Source organism: Wyeomyia smithii, chromosome 1, assembly GCF_029784165.1.
Source record: "Wyeomyia smithii strain HCP4-BCI-WySm-NY-G18 chromosome 1, ASM2978416v1, whole genome shotgun sequence".
Classification (NCBI taxonomy): domain Eukaryota; kingdom Metazoa; phylum Arthropoda; class Insecta; order Diptera; family Culicidae; genus Wyeomyia; species Wyeomyia smithii.
In genome coordinates, this window is record NC_073694.1 from 6765132 (window position 1) to 6790662 (window position 25531).

Sequence of the window (25531 nt, forward strand, 5' to 3'; positions counted from 1 at the left end):
TCTTTATGCTGCTTTATTTTGTGATTTATGATTCTTTCACTAATATTTTCTGTACTCACGTCTCCTCAACACACCGTAAAAACGTCTTCCAAATAAAATCCTTCCAGTTAGAGTAAAAGCACACACCAGGATTCAACGCAATTTGATAAATTAATAAACATCGCAACAGAAAAGAAAACTAACCAATGCGACACTTTTGACGTTTGTAAACTTTAGATCGCAGTCTACTATGATGCATTGTAGGCAAATTTACGCTACTGGCTATAATACATTATTACAGCAAAATTATCAATTGCAGGCTCAAACAAGGTGAACCGAACAACAGAATCATCGAGCCCTTTTTCAGTAGAAAAAGAAAGACAATACAGAACGAGTTAAGCTCTAACACAAGGGTGGACTCGCCGATGACGGCGTCGACAGCGTTTTTGTTGTTCTCTTTCGTGCGCTCCGAAACTATAGAATAATGCCTTGCACTGGTAGCAGTGGTACTAACGATATAATAACCCCTGGTCGAAAGAGTTAATCTGTCATGGTACGATGACGGGTGTAATAAATGGGTTAAATGAGGTAAAGGGAAGGCAGACAGACCGGTATACGATTTATTAGATAAGTGTTTTCACGCTGGCACAGTGAGTTGCCTCTTTTTAGTTATTACCGAGTTAATATTTAATAAATTCGACACACCGGAGCATCCCTTTGATCATCGCATGGTCTTACGGTCCGATTCAATGGGGTTGTAACAGTTGCCGATGACAATTTGTAGGTGTAGGCTGATAAATGATGTTGTTAACACATTTACTAAAGAGTTTCTTTTCTCGTTTCCATCAAATTCATCCCTGTACGCACTACTATCGTAACAAAATGCTATCAAATTTATTGATACGTTCTCTACTTAAAACCTAACGCCTGTCGACAGAAAAAATACCATCGTGTGTTCTTTGCCTTGATTTTTTTGGTTGAAGTTCCATTGAAATTTCGGGTTTTTGTTTTCATTGAGAAAATAATGTAAAAAATCTCACTTACGGTTAATCGATAAAAAATCTAACCTCGTCGTATGCTAGTTTTGCGTTAAAATTACAAAATAAAATAGAATAAAACTAAAGGTAAATGATTGCGAAATTAAGTAGTTAACAACGTCGAAAACCTCCAACTCTCTTTAACTCATATTTACAGAAATGCGATCGAAATGTGATTAGCAGCTCTCATTTTACGTTGATCGAGATAGATTTGAAAGAGTTAAAATGTCACCTTGCAGAGCTTCTGGCTTATCGCCTCCACATGCCGGCGGCACCGGTACCAACACCGACCCCGATTCCGGAACTATTCCGGCGCATCTGTTCGAACTCATCTTGCGTTGTTCGTTGGTAGCTTCTCTGCTTGTCCTCAAAGTCCCGCAGACGTTGGTTGTAGCGGTCAAGTTGCTCCCGCAGGATAGCATCCTCCTGGGCAGCTCGTTTCTCGTCCAGCTCCAGGCAACCGATACCGTCAAGCCGTTCCATGTCCAGCCAACCGCGGAACCGAACGCACACTCCGTTCATAATGAAGTGGGACTTAATGTGGACCTGAAACAAAAAAAAGAAACAGCTGAAGTTATTTTTCTCTTCCTAGGAAATCACACTTAATCTCTATGTTCCCAGCTTAAACTATAGAAAGAGATCAAATTCAGAAGCCCTTCACTTTAATAGCTCTATCTGTTGCGACATTCCCGAAGTATTTTTTTCCCTCACTGTTCAATTTTGTCATAACAGCGATTTACTTGCAGCATGGGGATTTCCCCGCGTCCACCCACCCGCAGTACAGGGCGCAGGTCGGCTGTCAACCGTACGTAACGTTCATGTAAATCCCTGGGACCTCCACGGAAGCTGTGCAGTACTTTCCCGTCGTCAGACCGTGTCGCGACTGCGATCTCGTGCCGTGCACGAGTTTCGTTTTTCTCTCTCTATCTAGTTTTCCCGTCTGGTAAATTGACCCAATTAGTTCTTTTTCGACCTTCAGGAATGTGACCAACTCCGGACGAAACTCGATACTTTTCAGCATCACTTGACTTGCGCTGTTATGATCTTTCGGAACATGATCCCTGTCAAAAAGCGCGTCAGTTGCTAAACAAACTTTAAACTTGCTGCCAGTCCATGCCATTTTTCGAAAGGAAAAGCAACAAGATCAAGTGGTTTTTCTCCCTTGTTCCTCGTGTGGGACGGCCAATTAGGGGCACGCGATCTTTCGGAAGTGCACAGCCTTCCTTATGGTCTGTTTCTCTTCTGTTTGGTGCTTGCGCTGTCGTCAGCTGGCCGGCCGTGCAGAACCTGCAAGCAAGCGCATCAAACCAATTTGGCGAAGGCGGGTAAAGTACTTAGGGGACATGGCCCTTGATCGCCCACTGAAAATAAGCAAGGACCGAGCAGGAAGCTGTCACAGACGCATCAACACTTCTGCCGTTTTTTTCCCTCTCTAAGTTGGGTGCAATCAAACTATTTGCATACACACACACACTGACGTCCAAGTTCTGTTCTGACCGAAAAGGTTAATTGCAGTGCTGCCGGAATAAGTACTCCAGGGCATGTCATTCGGTGTTATTGTTCGTTGCTAAATGAGTGGAACTGAAGTGGGGCTGTTTTATGTTTTTTGTTCTGACCTAATCGTTCAGTTGGTTCTGTTGGGGTGCAGTCGGAGATGATAAGGTTAAAAGAAAAAAAGAAAAAAAAAAACGATGCAAATCAACTCTAATTTGCTGTGATGCCGTAATGATTTGTAAACAGACGTCGAGCGTTTTTGTTTTTGCTTGCTTATTTTTTCTGTGACACAGAAGGGTGTCACATGGTGCCATTTGATAATGGTCTTCATTGTAGGAAGGTTTTTTTTACTTGAACTGAGCATTTAGTGGCCAACACTTGATAAGACCCTCTTCACCAGTTAGATTTTATATTTCGTTTTGGAACCCTTGGCGGTTGTAAAAACTATATAAAACAATTTTTTCTAGAAGTTGGAACTGAAATAGTTTCATATAAAAATAGAGCCAGAATGCCATGGAAGAGATATTCGCTGTGTGATGCTGTTCTTAATTCGTTGCGTGTCGAACTGAATACGAGCATCAAACATCGCAGTTTTAAAACATCAGCTTCAAAAGCATCCTCAGAGCAAATCATTGAATATTCTGCCAAAGGTAACAATCTCCTTTAGAAACAATCAATGCTAACAATCCTAACTTTAGAAACCATCATTAATTGACTATCTCGTGTATAATCGGAATACACTGATGGAATTCGTTGATGTTTAGGTCCCTGTCCTGTCTCGAGGCCAGAAGTTGATGTCCAGAGACCAGAACCTAAAGTTGACCTCTGTTTTCAAATCCATGGTAGCGACTTTCGGTTTCGAAAATCGGAAGTGGTTCGAAACTTGAAGCAAAATGCACCATTACTCAAAAGTCAAGATTTGTATTATGTGTGCATGACTTTTGAATGCCTGAAGCTATTTTCACCAGACTTGGCATACGTATTATACAAAAAATTTAGTCAAATAAATATTGGAAGAAAAGAGTAACCTCTGACGAAGATTGATAAAGAAGTCAAGATATTTCGTTATGTTCATAAACCGATGTGTGATGATGTTTATTTCCGGTATTCTGCGGTATTTACCGTTGCTTCTATCGATAATTGTTGGCTGTTGGGTATAAAATTTTTTAGAATTTCTAAATTTAGTCGAATTTCGATTGATCGTTTTTTTAAACGTCATCACTTGACATCACAAACATTTGATATAGAAGAGTCCAAAGTATGTCAATTTAATTTTTTAGCTCAATCAGTCAGACCTCAATAACTTCTAAGTCACCATAACAACAAGAGCTTATATTGGATCCCGTGCAAGATTGGGTACTCAGTAAGTAGAAAATAAAGACGAAGTCCTACGTCAAAAACCGTATAATTATTATTATACGTAGAATTATGTCTTACGGCAACATAGGGGTACAAATGGAAAAACCGAAAACATCGCGAGCGTCACGAAAATTGTCTACTTTCAAGTGCTTCAAACTCAGTCAGCTTCCAACGGATTTTCTTCATTTACCTTATAGGAACTCTCTAACTTAACCGTTATGTACTCGGCAGGGTACCCGGGTACCTTTTCAGACTTTATTGCTTTAAAAACCAAGGATAACGTCAACTTAGACAGCTGAAACTTATGGAATGCTCCTAACTAGTGGAAAAAAACCATTTTTCATCATTAGTCTGTTTGTACAAACAAGAGGGGTCGAAGGGGGGGGGGGGGGGGGCTTCGAAATTTTTTACCACGTAAGTACTCGGCAGGGTACCCGGGTACCCACAAAATGAAATGCTTCTTGCTTATTCATTTCTTAACCGATTTTCGATCTTGGCCTATCAAGAGATTGGAAAATCTGTCTATTTTCAGAATCTGGGATTGACATGAACCTGTAACCACATCTGGTTCCTGTAAATCCGGATCTACGGGAGCATGTTCCGGTGAGACAAATTAGTATAATTGTCAATAAAACAGAACAACATTGTTATCAAAATTCTTGAAATCACTCCAGGAATCGATCTACATCCATTTCGAGTCCAACTGGTGAGTTGTCCTCGAAATGGTCTTACCGGAGCAGATTCCCGTGGGGCCCTATATGGCAACCAACATGATTGGATAGAAACCCTAGCAATATGCATATGAGCAAGTTATTGGCAAAGAACTCGGATCAACAACTGAAGAGTCCCACAAGCTGGCGTCTGCCACATTTGCAAAAATTTGGACAATAAACGCAGAAAGACAAGGAAGACGTTTACAGCATGCTGCAAGCCAATATGCAACGAGCACAGCAAGGACATTTGCAACGATTGCTGATTTTGTTATTTGTTATTTTTTTTTATTCATATTACAAAGTTTTTTTTATTTTTGTTATGTTTCAGACTTAAAACGACTTGTTATTCGTGCAAAAACTTGAAATAATAAACGATTTGCAATGGGCCAGTAAACTCCTAATAAAAATATAAAGCCTTTATCATTACATTCTGAACTGAAAAAGCTTCGAATAAGTTTTTGAAATAGCCTTCTGGAGCCAAATTGACAGATAAACTCAAAAAAGATTCCTGGAGTGATTTCAGGAATTTTGATATACATATTGCTAGGGTTTCTATCCACTCATGTTGGTAGGGCCCCATGGGAATCTGCTCCGGTACGACCATTTCGAGGACAACCCATCAGTTGGACTCTAAATAGATGTGAATCGATTCCTGGAGTGATTTCAAGAATTTTGATATGCATATTGCTAGGGTTTTATCCACTCATGTTGGTGGCCATTTAGGGCCCCACGGGAATCTGCTCCAGAGTGGTCATTTCGAGGATAAATCGGAAAATGGACTCAGAATTTATAAAAGTCAACTTCTGGAGTGATTTCATGGATTCCGATACCAATATTGTTTGGTTTTATTGCCAATTGTTAAAATTTGGCCCCGGAGATCCGGATTTGCAGGAAGGTCCCGTATACTAAAAATAGACAAACTTTCCAATCTTTTGACGGGTCAAGATTGAAAATCGGTCAAGAATCAAAGAAGTAAGAAGCATTTCATTTTGGTGGGCACCCTGCCGAGTACTTACGTGTGTTAAAATTGCCGAGTACATAACGGTTAATTCGATCGTCTGTAGGCTGAAGGCTGATGTCTAAAGGAATATAATTTTCGACGCTATATTTTAACTAAAGATGGTGAAAAGCTTGGTAAAATGGAGAAAATCTTCCAATATTAGTGTTTCTGAAACCAGAATGACACGGAATCGATGTCTGACGACATTTGAAATTCACTATGGCTTCTTTCGGTTTTAAGAAATTCGTGAAAATCGATCATATATACTCCAATATGGCCTGTTTGAAATGGGATCATGTTCTTAGACCGATGTGTGATGATGTCTAGAAAGCTGGGTGAAATTAGGGAAATGTTCAAATATTCTTCAAATATTATGTTCAAACTGATAGTACACCAAGAAGCAGCGAATGGACTTCGTTTGACACCATTTTGAAATTCAATTCATAACATCTAGATTCTGCGAAGCTGTGTTAGGGTCGAAAATGTTCGAACACTTTTCAATATTGATACTTCTAGAGCAGAGACTGAAAACAGGTTTCTAAGGGTTCTAGAAGGCATCCATAAACTTGCGTAACGCTCATAGGGGGAGACATTTTCCGGTATTGTTTCTATCAATAATTAATGGCTGTTTGTATAAGATATTTCAAGAATATATAAATAAAGTGGGTGATTTCCAGCAATTTTTAAACTTCTGTGCAAATATTTCTACCTTCAGACGTCTTATCCGCTTTGGTCGAATTTTCGATCGTTTTTTTTTAATCGCCATGATTTGATATAACAATCATTCTATAGAGAAGAGTCCAAAATACGTCGATTCAATTTTCGATATCAATCAGTCCACCATAACAACAAGAGAATCACGAGCAAGATCGGGTACTCGGTTAGCAGAAAATAAAGACGTATACTATAGTCCTCAGTGCGTCTTGAACTGTCCTACAGATCAGACGTTTTTTCGGTTGCTTGTGGACTGGTCTTTGACTGCCTATAGCTTCAAAGTTTGTGTTTTGTCAGTGTGTCTTTTAAAGACTACCTGAAAGTTATTTCCCATCAGTCTTTCTCAAGACTACCTACTTTTGAATTTAACATTTGTTTTAACTTTTTTCGTATCACCTGAAATGGCTGGACGGAAAAAGAAACCTCGCATCGCTGCGGGGAGGAAAAGAGAGGCATCTCTTTCTGACACATCGAGTGTCTGTAGTGACAATCCTTTTGATATTTTGCCTGAGCAAGAAGCTGGTGAAATGGAAGTTATTAATAATGAAACTATACAAAATATAAAATCTTTAAAAAAGGAGAAAGTTCCACCTATTGTGGTAACTATTTCTTCTGAATTTAATATATTCAAAAAGGAACTTTCAACGTTTGTTTCTGACGTTAAAGTTACCTATCAAATTGGCCGTAGAGGTGAATGCCGCTTATTAGCCGACTCAGTAAAGGGTCGTGATCGTCTTGTTCAGTATTTAACTGACAAGATGTACAATTTTTTTACATACGACACCAAGAACGCCAAGCCGTTCAAGGTTGTCTTGAAAGGTCTCACCAACGATCAAACCGTTGATGAGATCAAACTTACTTTAACAGAATTACTTGGCATAGCCCCTACCCAAGTAATTCTAATGAAACAAAAATCACGAGGCGAAAACAGTCAGAGAACTGGAATTTCCCTTGTTAATTATTTAATTCATTTTAACCGCAATGAGGTTAACAACTTAAAATTTGAAAAAGCACATGCTTTGTATAATGTGCGTGAAAAGTGGGAAATTTATAGGAAGTATGGCGGAGGTGAAAAGCATATCACCCAATGCCGTACTTGCCAACGTTATGGCCATGGTTCCAAATTCTGTAACATGGACCAAAAATGTCTTAATTGTGGAGACTCTTCTCACAAAAAGGACACATGTCCTGTGAAAGAGAGTAAAAATTTTCGCTGTGCGAATTGTAACGGCAACCATATGTCAAATTTTTATCAATGCCCAGTCCGTTTAGCAATTGTTAAGGCAAGGCAAGGTAAACAAAATTCAATTTCTCAATTAAAAACAACCTCAAAACAAAATTCTCCAAGCGTACCAGTGACGCATAGTTTACCTACTCCTTTGCATACCCGTTTAACTTATGCACAGGTTCAGGTAGTTCGAACATTATACCGCCTAGTGTTGGTAGTTCGAAAATGACCGTTAATATGGGTAAGCAAAACAGGCTAGAAAATAATTGTACACCTATCACTCCAGCTAATATTGCTGCCGAAAATATTTTTTCTAATGTCAACTGCCTGGGGCCTATTACGGCAGGTAAACTTTCTTTTTTGCAACAGGCAATGTTCGATCTTATGACGCCATGTTGCAGGCAAAATCAATGTTTGAAGCCATTCAAATAGGCACAAATTTTACTATTAAAATTGTTTCTAATTTAAAATTTAGCAATGATTTTAAATAAAACAATTAAAATATTAAATTGGAATGCTCGCTCATTGAAGGCCAATGAGAATGAGCTTTTTAACTTTTTAACAGTAAATAATGTGCATATTGCAATTATTACTGAAACATTTTTGAAACCTAACATAAAATTAAAATATGATCCCAATTACGTGGTTCATAGATATGATAGGATTCAGGGTTCCGGCGGTGGAGTTGCAATTGTTATTCATCGCCGAATCAAACATCGTGCTCTTCCCCATCTTGAGACGAAAGTTATTGAAACTATGGGAATTGAAGTTCAAACTGAACTTGGGATTTTATTTATTGCCGCAGCATATTTACCATTTCAATGCACACGCGAGCTCAAAAATTATTTTAAAGGTGATTTACAAAAACTCACCAGAAATCGTTCAAAATTTTTCATAATCGGCGATTTTAACGCTAAACATCGATCATGGAATAATTCTCAAAGTAATTCCAATGGCAAAATTTTATTCAACGATTGTTCTTCAGGATACTATTCTATTTTGTCTCCGAATAGTCCTACATGCTTTTCTTCTGTAAGAAACCCTTCAACAATTGATTTGGTGCTTACAGATCAAAGTCATGTATGTAGTGATTTGATCACACATGCTGACTTTGATTCTGATCATCTTCCAATAACTTTTTCTTTCACACATGAATCAGTTTTAAACCCTATGAGCTCTGTTTTTAATTATAACAAGGCTAATTGGGAAAGATACAAAACTCATATTGAGAGAAATTTCAATAATGAGCTTGATTTGCAAAACGAAGTGAATATTGATTCCGCTTTGGACGCATTAAAATGTGAAATTGTTGATGCCAGGAATTATTCTGTTCCAAAGGCTCAAGTGAAATTTGATTCACCAATAATTGACGAAAATCTTCAACTTCTAATTCGTTTGAAAAATGTCCGCAGACGTCAATATCAACGTTCTCGTGACCCTGTTTTTAAAACTATTTATGAAGATTTACAGAAAGAGATTAAACATAGATTTACTTTTCTGAGAAATCAAAATTTTGAGACTAAAGTTGAAAAATTGAAACCATATTCAAAACCATTTTGGAAGCTGTCGAAGATTCTTAAGAAACCTTCAAAGCCTATTCCAGTTTTAAAAGATGGTGAACGTTTTCTTGTATCCAATGAACAAAAGGCTCAAAGACTTGCTCAGCAGTTTGAGAGTGTTCATAACTCAAATTTGAATTTTGTGAGTCCAATTGAAAATGAAGTCACACGTCAATTTGATTTAATTTCTTCCCAGAATTTTTTACCTGCAGAAATAATTGAAACTAACTTGAATGAGATTAAATCAATTATTAAAAATTTCAAAAATATGAAAGCACCTGGTGACGATGGAATCTTTAATATACTAATCAAACATCTTCCTGAGAGCACAATGGAATTTTTAGTAAAAATTTTCAATTGCTGCTTCAAAATTGCATATTTTCCCAAATTATGGAAAAATGCAAAAATTACTCCCATTTTAAAACCGGATAAGAACCCAGCTGAAGTTTCAAGTAGTCGACCAATCAGTTTGCTTTCTTCAATAAATAAACTGTTTGAGAGAATTATTCTTAACAGAATGATGTCACACATCAACGAAAATTCAATTTTTGCAAATGAACAGTTTGGATTTCGCCATGGGCATTCCACAACTCATCAATTGCTCAGAGTTACTAATATGATACGAGCTAACAAATCTGAAGGTTATTCCACTGGAGCTGCTCTTTTAGACATAGAAAAAGCATTCGACAGTGTTTGGCATAAAGGTTTGATTGCGAAATTGCAAACTTTTAATTTTCCAATTTTCCTAATCAAAATTTTAAAAAATTATCTTACTGATCGAACTCTGCAGGTTGTCTATCAGAATTCAAAATCTGATAGATTTCCTGTCAGAGCAGGTGTACCTCAAGGTTCAGTCTTGGGTCCAGTCCTGTACAACATATTCACTTCAGATCTTCCTGATTTGCCTCCAGGATGCACAAAGTCATTGTTCTGCGATGACACAAGCATTTCCGTAAAAGGAAAAAGTCTTCGTGTCATATGCAGTCGATTGCAGAAAAGTTTAGATATTTTTTCTTCCTACTTGCAAATGTGGAAAATCTCTCCCAATGCTTCTAAAACTCAAATGATAATTTTTCCGCATAAGCCTAGGGCTTCTTTCCTCAAGCCAAACAATAATCACGTTGTCAAGATGAATGGGGTTATTTTAAGTTGGTCCGACAAGGTTAAGTACTTGGGACTAATTTATGATGAAAAACTTATTTTCAAAGAGCACATTGAGAGTATACAAGCAAAGTGCATCAAATATACGAGATGCTTATATCCTCTCATTAACAGGAATTCTAAACTTTGTTTAAAGAACAAACTTTTGATTTACAAACAAATTTTTAGACCAGCAATGCTTTATGCTGTACCGATCTGGTCAAGTTGCTGTTCAACAAGGAAGAAAATGCTCCAAAGGATTCAGAATAAAATTCTGAAAATGATTTTGAAGCGTCCTCCTTGGTTTGGTACACTCGAATCACATAGACTTACTGGTGTTGAACCATTAGAAGCTATGTCAAATAAAATTATTAACAATTTTCGACAAAAATCGTTGCAATCCTCAATTGCTACAATAAGCTCTCTTTATAGCCAATAAGTTAGCAATTAAGTTAGTTGTAAGTTTACTTCCCCTTTTCTGACAAGTAGGTTTAAATCCCTACGAATGATAAGTCCTAATTGCGAAAGCAAACAAATCCTAACAATTAAAATTACAAATTTCTAACAGTGTTGAGAAGTCACCATTTGTGATTGGACACACATACTCATTATTTACTAATATTTATCATAAATACTTAAGCTACTAACAAATCCCCCCTTAAAAAAAAAAAAAAAAAGACGTAGTCCTACGTCAAAAAATCGTATAATAATTATTTGACGTAGAATTACGTCTTACGGCAATATAGGGGTACAAATTGAAAAATCGAAAACATCGCGAGCGTCACGAAAATTGTCCATGTTCAAATGTTTAAAACTCAGTCAGTTTCCAACGGATTTACTTCATTCATACAGAAATGGAAAATTAGCTTTTGTTGAACCAGGAGTGCATTCGATCGGAGCGTTTCACAGCAGAAGGACCAATTGGCGAACCGCAACGGACATGTTTGTAATTTTGTCCAGATTAGTCGCGTCGCGTTTACTTTTAGCCTTCCCGGCCACGGCTAATAGTTGTGATTGTGCCGGTAGCGTGTGTTATTATCATTATGTCTTGAACTATAACTAGAATCATCCCGTGTTATCGGTAAAAGGCAATCTAAAATCAACGCTTGTTTTTAACTAAAAAAATTAAAAGAGAACTATCATTGAAATTCACCGCTTCAAACTATTAAATTGATTAACTCCAATCGAGTGTATTCCCAAAACTATTGTAAAAAATTCATAGACATTAGACGGGCTGTGGTAATTCTACGTTAAACTTGCGGTCGTGTGTTATAAATAACCTCTTCAACTATTTTCAATTGACAAAATGTTTCCACAATGCTGACGAAGCAAAGACTGCTAATATGTTAAACAAGGCCAAAAATATTGAAAAAACTAGTGTAAAAAAAATGTAATCCTTACTTCACTTAAAATTGGAACAAACTTTTGCTCGAATTTCGGCGCTCTTGGTGGACGGATTTGGATGTTCTTGGCGCCCACGTGTAGGGGATTTTGTTAGCTCCGGTGATATATTTTTGACATTCCGCAATACAGCTGTATTTTGTAAGGAGTAAAAATTGCACAGTTTTTTTGGAAAATCCATTGTGGTCTGCTAAATAGCTAAAAATGCCCAAAAGTACCGAGTGGAGCGTTATCAAACGGTATAAGGAAACTTTTGCAGCGGCACAGAAACCTCAAGCCAATCATCGGAGTAAAATTGTCGACCGGAAACTGCGTGGTGAGTTCAAGATGCATCCTAATCTGTCGGGCCGTGATTTGGCCAGAAAATTCAGTGCTGCCCACATCACCGTGAGGAGTATTCGACGACCTTTCAAGTCTCCTCATTCGACTCAACTTGTAGCAAACTAGAAAACAGCCAAACCGGACCATGAAACAGAATAATGTGGCCAAAAACCGTACTCAGAAGCCAAACTTAAATTTGTGTTTGTCGACAAATTTGTACGAAAATTTATGATTTGGCAGGAGATTTGCAACTGTGGCAGAAACGAAAATTTTCGTTACAAATCAGACAATAATGTCGGAACTGTACCAGAAAGAGTGTCCACAAAAACGAATTTTGCCGTTCATTCGATCTCACGACCATCCCGTGATGCTTTGGCCAGATTTGGTGAACTGTCATTATAGCAAAGTCGTTTAAGAATAGTATGCAGAAGGAGGTTCCAGTTTATTCCGAGAGACCTTAACCCACCCAATTGCTCCCAGTTCCGCCCTATTGAGAAATACTGGACAATCATGAATAGGAGACTCAAGGCAAAGGAAAAAGTTGTCAAAAACATCAATCAAATGAGTAAGATAGCCCAAACGATGGACGAAGAAGGTGTGAGCCACCTAATGAGCGGTATTGGAGGAAAAGTTTGACAATTTTTTCGGAACCGTGACGTTGTTTATCCGATTTTTTTCTAAAAAACACCAAAACATGACAAAATGCCTGAACCCACTTCGGGAACATAACCCCATGCGTTTCCTCATCTTATCCTCCCGGATACAAGGCTCCAAAAGACAAAATGGGAACACCGCAGAAGCCGACCCAGCGTGTTGAGCGGTATCCAAGGGGATTGCAGGGGCCAAGGGTTGTGTATTTCCGGGACAAAGTCAAGCACTAAATACAGTCCCTCTACAATTATGGGTCAGTCAACGTGTGGTATGATTGTTCAAAAATGGATTTAAAATCGTAAAAATTATCAACTACGAATGTTTTACTATCTACAGGCATACCTCGATTATACGCATCTTCGATTATATGCACCCTCGATTTTACGTACATTTTACCTCGATTTTACGCACACTTTTTTCAAAAACATTTTTAATTCCTATGTTTTTTATTAAATGGTGCATACTGCAGTATTACATATATTTAACGTCACAACTCACGTTCACCAATCAGGGGCTGTCCATAAAGATTGGCACATCTGGCGAAACCATGAAGACAGTAACAACAACATCTCTCCTGCGAAACAGCGAACTTTTCAAAGGTTGTGCACGTGTCTAACATGTAAACATGTGAACACTTTTGTATAAAACGTCTACATATGTATATACTGTTGAAAGAAAAAGGGGCTGTTTTCAATGGAGGTCGGTGTTAGTATGTGGTTAAAAAGAATGTGTAAGTACAAATACACGCACACACACATAAACACACATATATGCACACACATACACACATTCACACAAATACAGTCACATTAGGGTGCCAATGAAAATCGATTTTTGGAATTTCATTCAGAGGTAGGGCTCAAAAGTCTTGTCTTCTGGTCCCCATGCAAAATTTCAGCTAAATCTGATTTCGGGAACACGTGCCATAAAGCGATCAAAGTTTCACCGATGAAAAATATGCACAGGTTCATGAAATCGTCGATATTGAAAAATTTTTTGATGGGCCTTTTTCGAAAAAAATTAAACTTTTGATCCCTACCGCTAAACGATATTCGAAGGTCATTTTTTCCCATACATCTCATTGACGCCCCAGCAAACAAATTGGTTAATATAACTCGCGCTCAACTCTGTTAAGTGAACCCTTATTTGGTAAAAAATGACCATATAAAATGCATGAAAGGCGCCTATGTGTACAAATCTGGAGGCCATATACGTATATTGTAGGAAAAAGTTGGTTATGATTTTTTATAACTTTGCATGCTCTCTTAAATGGCCCCATTTGAAACTTTAAATTGCATTCTATACGACTTAGAAGATTGACGCATTCTACAATTTTGTATGACACGTTAAATGGCTTCATATATAACCTGATATTGCGTTTTATAGGATTCAAGTTTTATACGATGTAAACAAATTTAATTTTGCATTTTATGTAATTTCAAACTTGACATTTGAGCGACTTAAAATTAACATCCTTATACGACTTCTGGTTTGCTGGGGCCCTAACGCATATACACACATACATGCACACATACACACGTATACACACATGTACACACACACGCCCAGCTTATTGTTTTAAGTAATTCCTTTCAAGCATTCTTCAGATGTTAAAGATGAGTTCACTGACATACACGGCCCATTAGAGAATGTCTAATAATTACATCACGCAAAAAATTACCTTCTTCGACCCCACTCCCATGTCACTCTCTCTCTTTTTCTGCTGGACCTAAAAATTGTTTGTATATGTTGTCAAACTTTCCAATATCCCTTTCGAGCGTTACGTAATAATTGGATGTTCACATATTTTTTGCCAATTTCCTATTACGGAAGGTAATTTTAGGTTATAAAAAATATTTTAAAAAACTTGATCGATTTTACGCACATTTCAAAATCGAGCATGTGCGTAAAATCGAGGTATACCTGTATCTCTGTGTTCTGATGCGTACTTTCGATCAACAACTAGATTCACTGCAGTTGATGCGTGTAAATCGGTTGGGAAGAAAAACATTACTCACATAGCAAAAGGCACAATTATGGGTCACTTTTGGCATTCAAAATCATTTTGTCTATAAAATCGTCAAAATACATAACGCAAATTATTTTATTGTTGTAAAAGCTTGATAATAAGTTATTTTATTCAGTCTTGATGCATTATCATGTAAAAGTAATAAAAATAGCCAAAATATGGACTGACCCACAATTGCGCACCGCAAAATGTAACATTACTACAATTATGGGTCACTTCACTTATTGCACCGAGCAGAATTATAGTTTTTAGTGACATTTTCAACTTCAAATTATTTTATTCATATAAATAAGGTTACAAGTGTGTTACAAAAAATACCACTGCTAATGAAAATTGTTCAGTTTCGTGAGAATAAACGTATTTGCGTAAAAGTGACCCATATTTGTAGCTGACCCATAACTGTGGAGGTACTGTACAATGCAAATTTCAAGAGGTTGATTAAACGGTTTTTCAGTCGTAGCCGAGATTAACACCGAACAAACTGCGTGTATCTAAATTAAAAAAAAATACAAAATGGAAGATCAAGTTCAAAGCGTTTTTGAGTGCCAAAAAACATTTCTTATGGAAGCCATTTTGTTTCACTTTGAGCTTATCCGTGTGCTGAACTGGGTCGGTAATATAGCATTTCAAGTTTTAACAGTTGTTTATCAACCATTCACTTATATTTCATGAAAAACTCCCGGTTCGTAAATTTACGGAACGAATTGAAACAACGCCAAAGGGAATATTTTTACACAAAACCAAGTAGATTTGAGAAATGCGATCTCATTTTCTATGTAAAATGATGCCTGAAACATTTTGTACATTCTAAGCTTATCTTGGTCAGGACTTACAAACAAAAAGGTTCAAAACCATACAAAAAACCGGATCCACTACGCCTGATGTAAGTCGCTGAGGATGTTACGTTGGAAAATACACCCATACGTCAAGCGACCACGAAATAGGAATAAACTTCCTCAGCTACCATCAGAATCCAATCCAGCAGTCAACCAAGCTATTAGTGAAAAACTTGACTAAAGTCTGATTTATTTACTGTGTGATGAACAACCCGAAAGAAGCAGACCAGGATTCCAGTCCTACAAGCACAAAGTGTTACTGGACGCCATGTCTACAAGGTGCGCCGTAATTATTGCAACAAGAAACAGAGGACCGTTAACCATGTTTCTGGAAAGTCAGAGAAAACATTTGAAATTAAATTAATTTATTGAGTAGAAACAATTAAAAAACAACTCATTCAATGTGTCCTTCTTTAGCTCTAACGACAGCTCAGAGACCCGCAGGATAAGACTCGACGGTAAACTTAATGTCATATTGAGAAATTTCTAGCAAATTGAGCAAAGACTTCTTCAACTCGTCCAATTTTGTGTTTTCGTGAGCAGGCCTTTGCTTCTAACATCCCTCAAATCGAGAAGTCCGTTACGGTGAGATCTGGTGAGTTTGGAGGCCACTCCATTTCCTTGGTGATGACAGAGAGAAAGTTGGACATGCACCCGTCTTGAACGGTCTTCTTTGTATGAGCATGAAGCTCCACTTTTGATTGTTATTCGTTTCTGGGCCTAACAAATATCGACCCGTAACTCGTATTGTCTGTACACTGCAAGATATATCGGAGACTGTTTTTATTCGCCCCGTTTCACGGTATCTGGGAGGTCTTGTCTTCACATGAGTCTGATATTACGATTCAATTATTGAACCCGGGGAGTCTAGGAAGAGACAAAAACTGCTCTTCTCCTAACCATCCTTGGAAAAGCTAGAACAGAACCCTATCTGGCTGGAATGACAAATACTTTGAAAACGAATAGTCCTGTTGAAAACTCCGGAATCGGCTGAACTAAATTCTTGTAAGGAGTTTCAAGCACTACCAGGAATATCAACAATCCCAATTATTCCTTCTGTTTTGTCAAAGAATCAATTAGAATCTGGACTTCTGAAATTTCCAGACACTGTAGATGGGATTTTTCAAAATTTCAACATAACTTATCCTTTCGCTGACATTTTTACCTACAGGTAAACCGTTTTTGAAGCAGTTGATCGTTAAATGGCCCCTTCTTGCAGCGATCGTATCCTTCGACGACTAATTCATTGAATAAGGTGATGGATTCTACTTCTGTTTACAGTGAAATTGGAGATGTATCGTCCCCAAAATCAGTTCATCCAAAGTTTTGATTAATCAAAAAAACGACGACGTCTTTTTCCTCTCTGAATCTTGACCCACTTCAAGATGTAGAATTCATATGTTTTTGATTGAGATACCTTGTTATGGAGGAGCACCTACAGGGGTTAAGAAGTGCTATCTAGGTCAAAAATGCCATGATATATATAGAGAAAAAAATGTCGGAAAAGGTTAAAACTCTAAAAAATCAATTACCCATAAAAATGTCATGAAAAAGGTGAAACGTATCAATATATCGAAACAAAGAATCTGCAAAGACGTGAAAAACAAAACCGGAACATGAAAAAAACGCCGAAGTAAATAATTATTGATGAAAATGTCAAAAATGCAACATTTAAGAAATGAGTATTTATGTAAATGCGATTAGAAAAATCAAAAAAAGGTCAAATATAGTCAAAATGCGAAAATTTGCTGAAAAAGATAAATATGATCAAACACTTCAAGAAAGGTTAGTTATGATGAAAAATGCCAAACACAGTTTAAAAATGTCGAAAAAAGAGTAATAATTTTAAATAAATAATAGGAAAATAAAATATGTGAAAAAAAAAACAAAAAAAAATCAGCACAAATAAGAAATGACAACAAAGGTCAGAAAAAGAAAAAAAAGGTCATAAAGAAAAATTGTGTCAAAAACAGGTTGAAAATATCGTATAGATTAGAAATGTTAAAAAATGTCGAAGCAAAGTGTGAAAGAAGTTGTTAAAATACGAAACTACAAAAGGAAAGGATGAATATAAAATAAGTCAATAAAGATGAAAATTATCATAAAAAGTAAGATGTTAAAAAGGGTAGAAACTGTCTGAACCTGATTTACGAATGCCTCTAATTAGGTATTATGTGCCTATAAACTGCACTACCTTATAACAAGAAATCTATATTTTAAAGGGCTGTTGGAGTCCTTTATCGAGAAAAACATTTCTTTTTTATTGAGAAATGCTGGAAAGATACACAGTAAATACTCTGAAGATTTGATTTTTCAGTACAGAAACGACAAATATTATTTTCAGCCTTGCCAAATAGTTTCAGATGATGTTTGATACCCTGTTGTTTTTTAATAGAGTGATGCTATTTTAAGTTTTGATTGCCGGAATAAGATAGTATTTTTCCAGTTTGAATCTATCATCATTTTTTTCCCAGCTTAACGATTCTATCGTTATGAAGTTTGAAGGGACGTCATAAAATGATTCTGGTCCAATAAACGGTTAAGAAGATCTTAGTCTAGTTAGCAGATCCTGAACGAGTGTTCCCTCTCGAGCTCGTAAAAGAGCTTTTGTTTCCATCCAGTCATCGATGACCTCATGAAATCATACAAATTTGATTTATAACACTCAGGTGCCCTTTTGTGTCCTTGTAGCCTGAGAGCTGTAAACCCAACTTCTAATTGGAGCTAATCTAGTTTAAAACATATTCTGCCGGTAAACTTCCACAACACAACGACACTTTTTCCAAACAACTCCGTGCCGGAGCTCCGCTGCTGCCGCTTAGCAATCGAATAAATTATTCGAGATGATTCACCGAGCAACGGAATCCCCATTCCAACCGATCTTGTTGGACTCCCGCGACACAATATAATAAACCCTCATTAGCATTTCACTCGGCACGGCGCTGGCCGAAAGCCGTTGCCACCCGTGTGCAACAATCGGATTGTCGAAAAATGATTCATAAGTCGCCCGTAGCAGCATAACTTGACACTAGGGCTCACACAGTCGGCATCTATTAGTGGACCCAAATCTGGCGACCGTTTGTCCGTCGCACGTACGAACAAAGCAATATTCTTTAGAACGGTCACTTCCGGTGTCCGTCCTGGAATTAGCATTTCGGTTTAAAAAATACTTTAAGAGCAGAAAATCGATTCGTTCTGAAGCTTCAAATTCGCCAGGCAGGACCACCATCGTCCTCCTAGTGCGCAGGTCTCAATTTGGAACCTTTTTTTTTCTGCAGGTCCTGAACATTACCAACATGGCTTCCCGTCGAGTGCGCAGCTATTTATACGCATCAGCCCAGATTTGTGCAAAACTTGCTAGCAGCTTGCAATGCAAGAAACGAAAGAAAAAACGAATGATGTTCATCATGTGTCACCCCCGACTCGGACAGCCACTCGTCCCTAGATCGATTTGTCCCTTTTTTCGCCCATTCAAAACACATTCGAACCGGCATGGGCTATAAATCATCCTCACTTCGTACTGTTTGTCAGGTTTTTTTTCTTCTTTAGATTTTGAAAATTGGAAATTTTCAACATCGAACAGAAATCCACCCCAGCGAATCCGATTCGTTGTACCGTTTTCGAATTCGCTCCCAATTATACGCGCCTAATTGAGTTGTCAATCCCGTCCCGTTCCATTGTCGATTGCGTTACATACCTTGCCGTGTTCCTTGTCGAAGTCGCACTCCTTCTCCAGTCCCAGGTGCGCCGGATGGTGATGATGATGGTGGTGCGGGTGGTGGTACAGTCCATGGTTGGGATTGAACACTAGCTGCAGGTTGATGCCGGTGGCGGCGAATGAGATCTCGGTGTGACCCTCGCAGCACCCGGCACGGAAGCGGCCACGCCGTTCCTCGATCGGGCGATCCCGGAAACCGGTGTATCGAACCTGAAGAAAGGGTAGAGGAAAATAAAACGTAAACGTTAGTAGCGGTATCGCTGAATTGACGACAGCGGGATTCCCGCGATTACAGACGGCGAGGCGGTACGTGACGGTGTGCTTTTTTCTATTTATCGATTGTCAGTCAATATGCATAAAAAGTGATTCCAATTGTTGGATAAACCGCCGGCTTCGCCGTCGTCATCACACGGCGATCGATTTGTGTTGATTTGTGTGATACGATGATGAAGTGCGCTGTCATTGTTTGCTTTGATTTATTTGTTTACGATTTGTGTTAATGTTCAGGCGCTTGCTATGATCGAACGCTAGACTTCGGTAGAATTGGGTAATGTCTTTTATTTGGATTATCAATTGTTATGGCTCGTGAGTGGTCGAATCGATACTTGGGGGTTTTACCAGTGATTTAAGGTACAGTGCTGGTTTGATTTTATCACGGTGAGAAAAGAAGAAGTCTTAAGAATTATTTCTAGTCGCACTTTGCCTAAACGAGTACGAAAAGCAATGAAAGCTTCACTGAATGCTCGTTCCATACTAACTTGAGTACATGGCGCAGCAAGAACTACACATGCTTGTACGAATGTAGATCAATCAACTGGTTTTGATAACACCATCTAAGGATGTCCATTTCAAGTGGTAAGCGTTCTTGAACTGCAAACTTTTTAAGTTTATTTAAGTTTAATCATCCCCTGCCGAGTTCAATCGCGTAGCTGTCCACTCTTTTGATGATGATATTTTAAAACAATATAAGTTAAAATTCATTCGGAATTAAACCTGCTTTTTTTTACCAAACCGCGTTTCTGCTGTTATTCGGTCAAAAATGGAGTTCCTAAGTAATTAATTCAGTATAAATAGCTGCTAGAAACGCATCACTGTCAAAATATTTTTTTCCTGTTTTTATAATGCATTCACGAGGGCTACCGAAAGTGAGTTGCACATTTCTTGAGCTCGAGTATGTGAGATCCTGCTCTAGCAAGCCTTTAGTGAAAATGTACAATGGTTTTAGCGTAATTTGAAGTGATTGGCTTGCGTCCCAGAAATCTTTGTCGTAAGTACTGTTTAAAGTATCTGTCAGGATATCTTCGATGAATTGTTGCTGTTCTATCAAGCAATTAACCATAAGATACGTACGTCCCCATCGTATTGTACAGTAAAGGAATGAGATTTTTTTCTCACTCGCAACAAAGCTTGACTTATACGGTTCAGCGCGAAGAATTGTGATAAGATCTCTAACATTTTCTAAGACATTTCCAGAAAATGACGGTGAAAAAACCTCTGTCACGACTATGTTTATGCGATGTGCCTCACATTTGACAGAATTTAAAACAAAATCTCGTTCATCACAAATAAATCCTTATCTGTTTCTTCAGGAATCTCATCATCATCAAAACGTTTTGAAAGTTCATCGATTTGCGCTTCATTAACAGTCAATCCCGAATGAAATTCTAGCTCTTGCTCCATCATCGAGCGTACAAATTTCAATACATTGCTTCCGCGATCGGTTGTAATTGTGTCTAACTGAGACTGTGTAATATTAAATTTTGAAAGCAGCTCTAGAACCTTCCCGTTGACTGTTAGCAGCATAGTGACGATCAGTATTTTCTATTAAACCGAGAGTTCGCACGGTTATTTTTCGACAAGAATCAGTGATGCGAAACATCACAGTAGAACGTCGGGCACAAAAGAGGGTACCTCAAATATTATATTTTTATCAGCTTACTTGATCGCTCTTGCATTCTTCTGCGTCAGAGAATGAAGATATAAGAGCCAGTGTATTCATAGGCCTGCTTGAAAATAAATCCTCTAATAGATTTTAAATGTAACTATTTAAATAATAAAAGAGAAGCAAACGGCTCGGTGTTGTTGCCTATGACAGCAGGTTTTCCTTCAAGACATCATTTTTAATAACACTTCAAAAATTTCTCGGACAAACTTTGCCTTCGGGACATCAAAACAGTCTAGGCTCATGGAAGTAAACTATTCTCTCGATTTTTCTTGATTTCGCTATCCGTCAATCTCTTATTGCAGAGTCTCTTCAATGATTCCAAGTTCCTTCTTGCAAGATCCTCTGATACATTCATCATCCACTGCTTCTCGAGATTCGTATAACCAAAATAAAAACATCCTTTATTTTCACTTTGTTCTTAACTACGGCAACATCTGAACCTAAACACCGAAGGAAATTTCGTGGAATAAAAAAAATAGGTTCACGATCAATTAACTTTTGGTCAAGGAAAAAAGCAAAGCCTTGGTGCTACATTCCGTATCGGAATTCGACCTTCTGTTTTACTATACACAGACTTCTCAGCCAACTGATAAGTGTACAGGACAATTACGGGACTAGCGCTACGATTCTACTGACACTAACAGTCTCTCCCAAGCCGGGACTCGAACCTAAGACGACTGGCTTGTTAGGCCAGCATCGTACCTCAAGACCATCTAAGAGATTTTTTTTGGTCAAGGTGTGTAGTTCCAATTTCCTCTGTATAGAAATTTGATGTTTTGTTTGACGCCTTGATCCACAGGCTGGGCAAAAGACTGCAAAGTAAATAGCCTTAATCAACCCATCGACTTATTGCGACAATATTGGACACCACAATCTTAGTCATTCAGCAGTAGAAAAGCCTCCGGAGGTATACCCATTCTCACCGAAAATTGTCTGACTGCAGGTATGAAACAATCGTAAAACCATTCATCAAATAATGAACGATCCATCCAACACAAGGCTGATGTCCAGGTTAGAAAAATTGAGTTAAATTATTTTATCGTAGTAGTTTAATATTTTTATCTTCTGGTAGGAACTAAAACTTTGTAATGAGAAGCATGCAATGAAATTAATGTCATTTTTCAGTTTTTATTGCAATGATTTTCAAATGCTTCATATATTTGTCTCTGTTTTGAGCGAGCAAACAACATAAGAACGATGTGAAGAATGCTCTAAACGTAGTCACGGTAAGACGTAATCCTACGTCAAAATACTACAAGGTATATAGCCCTAGGGGTTGTATGAAATGGTGACGTAAGACTAAATGTATATTATATTCTGCGATAAACTGTTCACAGGCAACACTACCGTTTATATTTGATGGCCTTTATTGTAAAACTAACGATGCATGAATACATGAAAATTTCACATTAGTAGTAGTTGCGAAAATTCTCATAACTCTTATCTTCAAGCATCTATAGTTCTGAAAAGAACCGATTCCATAATCTTCAGTTAGAAATTCGTGCTGATGATCGCACCATCGGTAGCATTGAATATTTTGCTTGACCGCGCATAATAAAGTTTGCTCTCCGCTGTGCCCTCCAGTAGCTGTGCCAGCTAAATATTCTGCAGCGTACGATGGTAACTGTTGCTGCCGTGTGCAAAATAAAGGTAACATGTTCCGCAGTGCCTGCGGAAGATGACTCGTATGCAGCTCTCGTTTCTCAATGTCGCGTACCTCTAACAGTTATACTCCACTCGCTGTTGAGTGACAAACTAGACTGAAGCTGAATTTTTTACACGCAGTCTTTTGTATCGAGTTCAGAGTAGATTTTTGCCACTGGGGCGTGGCCACGCAGCTTAGAGAAAGACAAACAAACCAAAACACTTTGTTGAGTCAAAATATGTAGGCAGTGGAATTTATTCCATCCATGTTATTGTTATCCGTGCTCGAGAAGCAAGCCAATAGCGAGGGAAAAGTATGGGAAAGCTTGACCTTGGAACTTTTCACCTTTTTTCACCACTAAGCAGTAAAGCAACAATGTTGAACATTATATCAAACAATTGTTACACATTTTATCTATCCACCCACATATAAATGACTAAGATGTATTAAGTCGTTCGCTTGCTATAATCGTTTGAAATTTGACGCAACATTTGCCAGTTTCATTTCCAATTTCACAAAATGTAATCTAGTATAGAAACCAAAGACGTAGTCCTACTTCAAAGAGAAAAATAAATTCTGGATTCAAAACTACATGCATTGCCCTCTTTACTTAACTTAAAGTGCTTTTTTTGTTGAACAAATTTGAAAAAATGCCTCAAAACATTTAAAATATGTAATTCGACTTGAACTAAACACAGAAAGTTTCCCAACAATTTTGAAAGTAACGTGGATTGTAGTAAACAAGCAAGTTTTACTTAAAACTAAAAAGCTGCTACTTAAAATTTCAATTAAAAATTCACTCAAAATCTGCTTAGCCTTAACCTTATGTTGCTTCAAATAAATACGGTTCAAAAACAAAACAACGGCAAAAACGGCCGAAACCTCGAAGCTTAGTTTGCCAAAAAAAAAGTTGTAAGGGAAAAACTAAAACAAAAACGCTCCAAAATTTTTTATATTATTTTAAAGTTAAAAAAATTTAAAAAAAATCAGCTCAAAGTTTCAGAAATTTTTAAATCAGTGTTGAACAAAACATAGAGTTCCCTAAAAATTTCCGAAGTCATTCTCTCGAGCCTTGATAATGAATACAGATTATTCGAAACGTCGGTGTAAGAAAAAAATATCGTTCTCTTTTCACGTTCTATAGACTGCGAAGCCGAAAGAAACTCCTCTGTTTAAGTTTTTTGAAACTAAAAAATTGCGACTGAAGAATATCAATTTGAAATTCGCAAATATTAATCTTTATTCTGAAATTTTGCCTTGCTTGCTTTTATATATATTCGAGAAAATATAAAAGCAAATAATTTTTGCACCTCGCAGTTTTGCAATAAAAATATATGCAAAAAACTACGCACCTAACAAAAATAAACCTCGTCATTTCAAAACTTACGTAAAATACCCCTAAATTCGAAATCCAGGTATGCATTTTGTGTTGAAAGGAGCATAACAAAAAATTTACGTTTAAATCTACATGAGTTTTTTAACTTGCGTCATATAGAAGCGCGAAACTCGTGGAAAAGAGTTATACTTTAAAATTTTCTCGGAACTAGCGTTATGTCGACGTTAACGGTAACACAGGTACTAATAATTCTATTAAACAAAACACGAACAAGTTCCAAAGAAGTAATTCACGATAAAAGAACCAGAATAAAAATTCCAAAATTTACTTCAAAATCATAACTCATGATGAAAGTCCAAAGTTGGCGAAGCTTATCCAGTAAAATTATTTCACGTAGAAAAAGTAACATTAAAATAACGGTTTGAAATTTGATTTAGAAAAGGAAGGAAGGTAGCTCCGGCAATGCCGAATCATCGCTTTAAGATACTTTTAATTTTTACTTCATTGTTACGTGTTTGAAAGAAACATTAACAAACATAGTTTACTGAACTCGCGTCAAAAAATCGTGACAATTCCTATTCGATTGAAAATAAAATAAAAATAAAGTCTGTCACTCAAAGAAATTCTCTTCCTGGTTAGTGAATTTATAACCTGGTGACAAGTTGACAACTTGTCCAAAAGGACAACATAACCTAGTTTTTTTTAAACAATACTCACTTCACTATCGCGGCTCAGCTTCTTAAACAAATCGTCGCTCTCAAACTTATTCTTCTGATCCGGGACGACGCGGGGCATTTTGAAGATGAACCTCGGCTTCGGCTGCTCGTATAATCCAATCGTGTCGAAGGGAATCATCCCCAGGGCGGCCGGGTCGTTCATCATCTTCGAAGGATTGGTTTTGTTTTCAAAAATTCACCAAAAAAAACACACACGCACACCACTCGCTGTCCGAGGGCTCCGAACTCAACCGACGGTGGTCACCAGTGACAATTTCGCACCCCGGGTAAACAATTTTAGAAACAAAACACCCACTAGCGCACAGGTAAGCACCTTTCCTGTTTTTATTTTTCTACCGTCGCGCGAGAAAACCCTGCTTGCTTGCTTTGATTGAAGTTTTATGCTCAAACGACGACGTACAGGCTCAGAATTAATCCGTCACGAACCAGCTTCGAAAGCAGACTGACTGATGCTGGCTGGTCTCAGCAAGCACAGTTCAGATTCCCTCTGATAGGTGTACAAGGCGCGTACGTGTACATAGAGGAGAACAGCATGGAAAGAAGGGTGAGAAACTCCACCCAAACGAGATCGCTACGTACGAGAAGCGGGGTGCACACAAGAAGCATAGGGTAAACAACATAACCACGCCTCTCGTTTTGGGTGGTGGGTTCATTATATGCTTATTTATGTGTGATGGTGATGATTTTTG

The 25531-nt window shown here is 37.7% G+C and overlaps 1 protein-coding gene across 1 annotated transcript; it reads right to left on the bottom strand.

The window, feature by feature from the left end:
• Positions 1 to 849: 849 nt before the first annotated feature.
• Positions 850 to 25303, bottom strand: LOC129717681 (protein big brother). The gene is made up of 3 exons (XM_055667767.1): positions 24823 to 25303; positions 19159 to 19389; positions 850 to 1562 (listed from the first exon to the last, which is right to left on the bottom strand). Exons 1-3 carry the CDS (start codon positions 24985 to 24987, stop codon positions 1266 to 1268), a joined length of 693 nt encoding a protein of 230 aa, XP_055523742.1. The 5' UTR covers positions 24988 to 25303; the 3' UTR covers positions 850 to 1265.
• Positions 25304 to 25531: the final 228 nt, after the last annotated feature.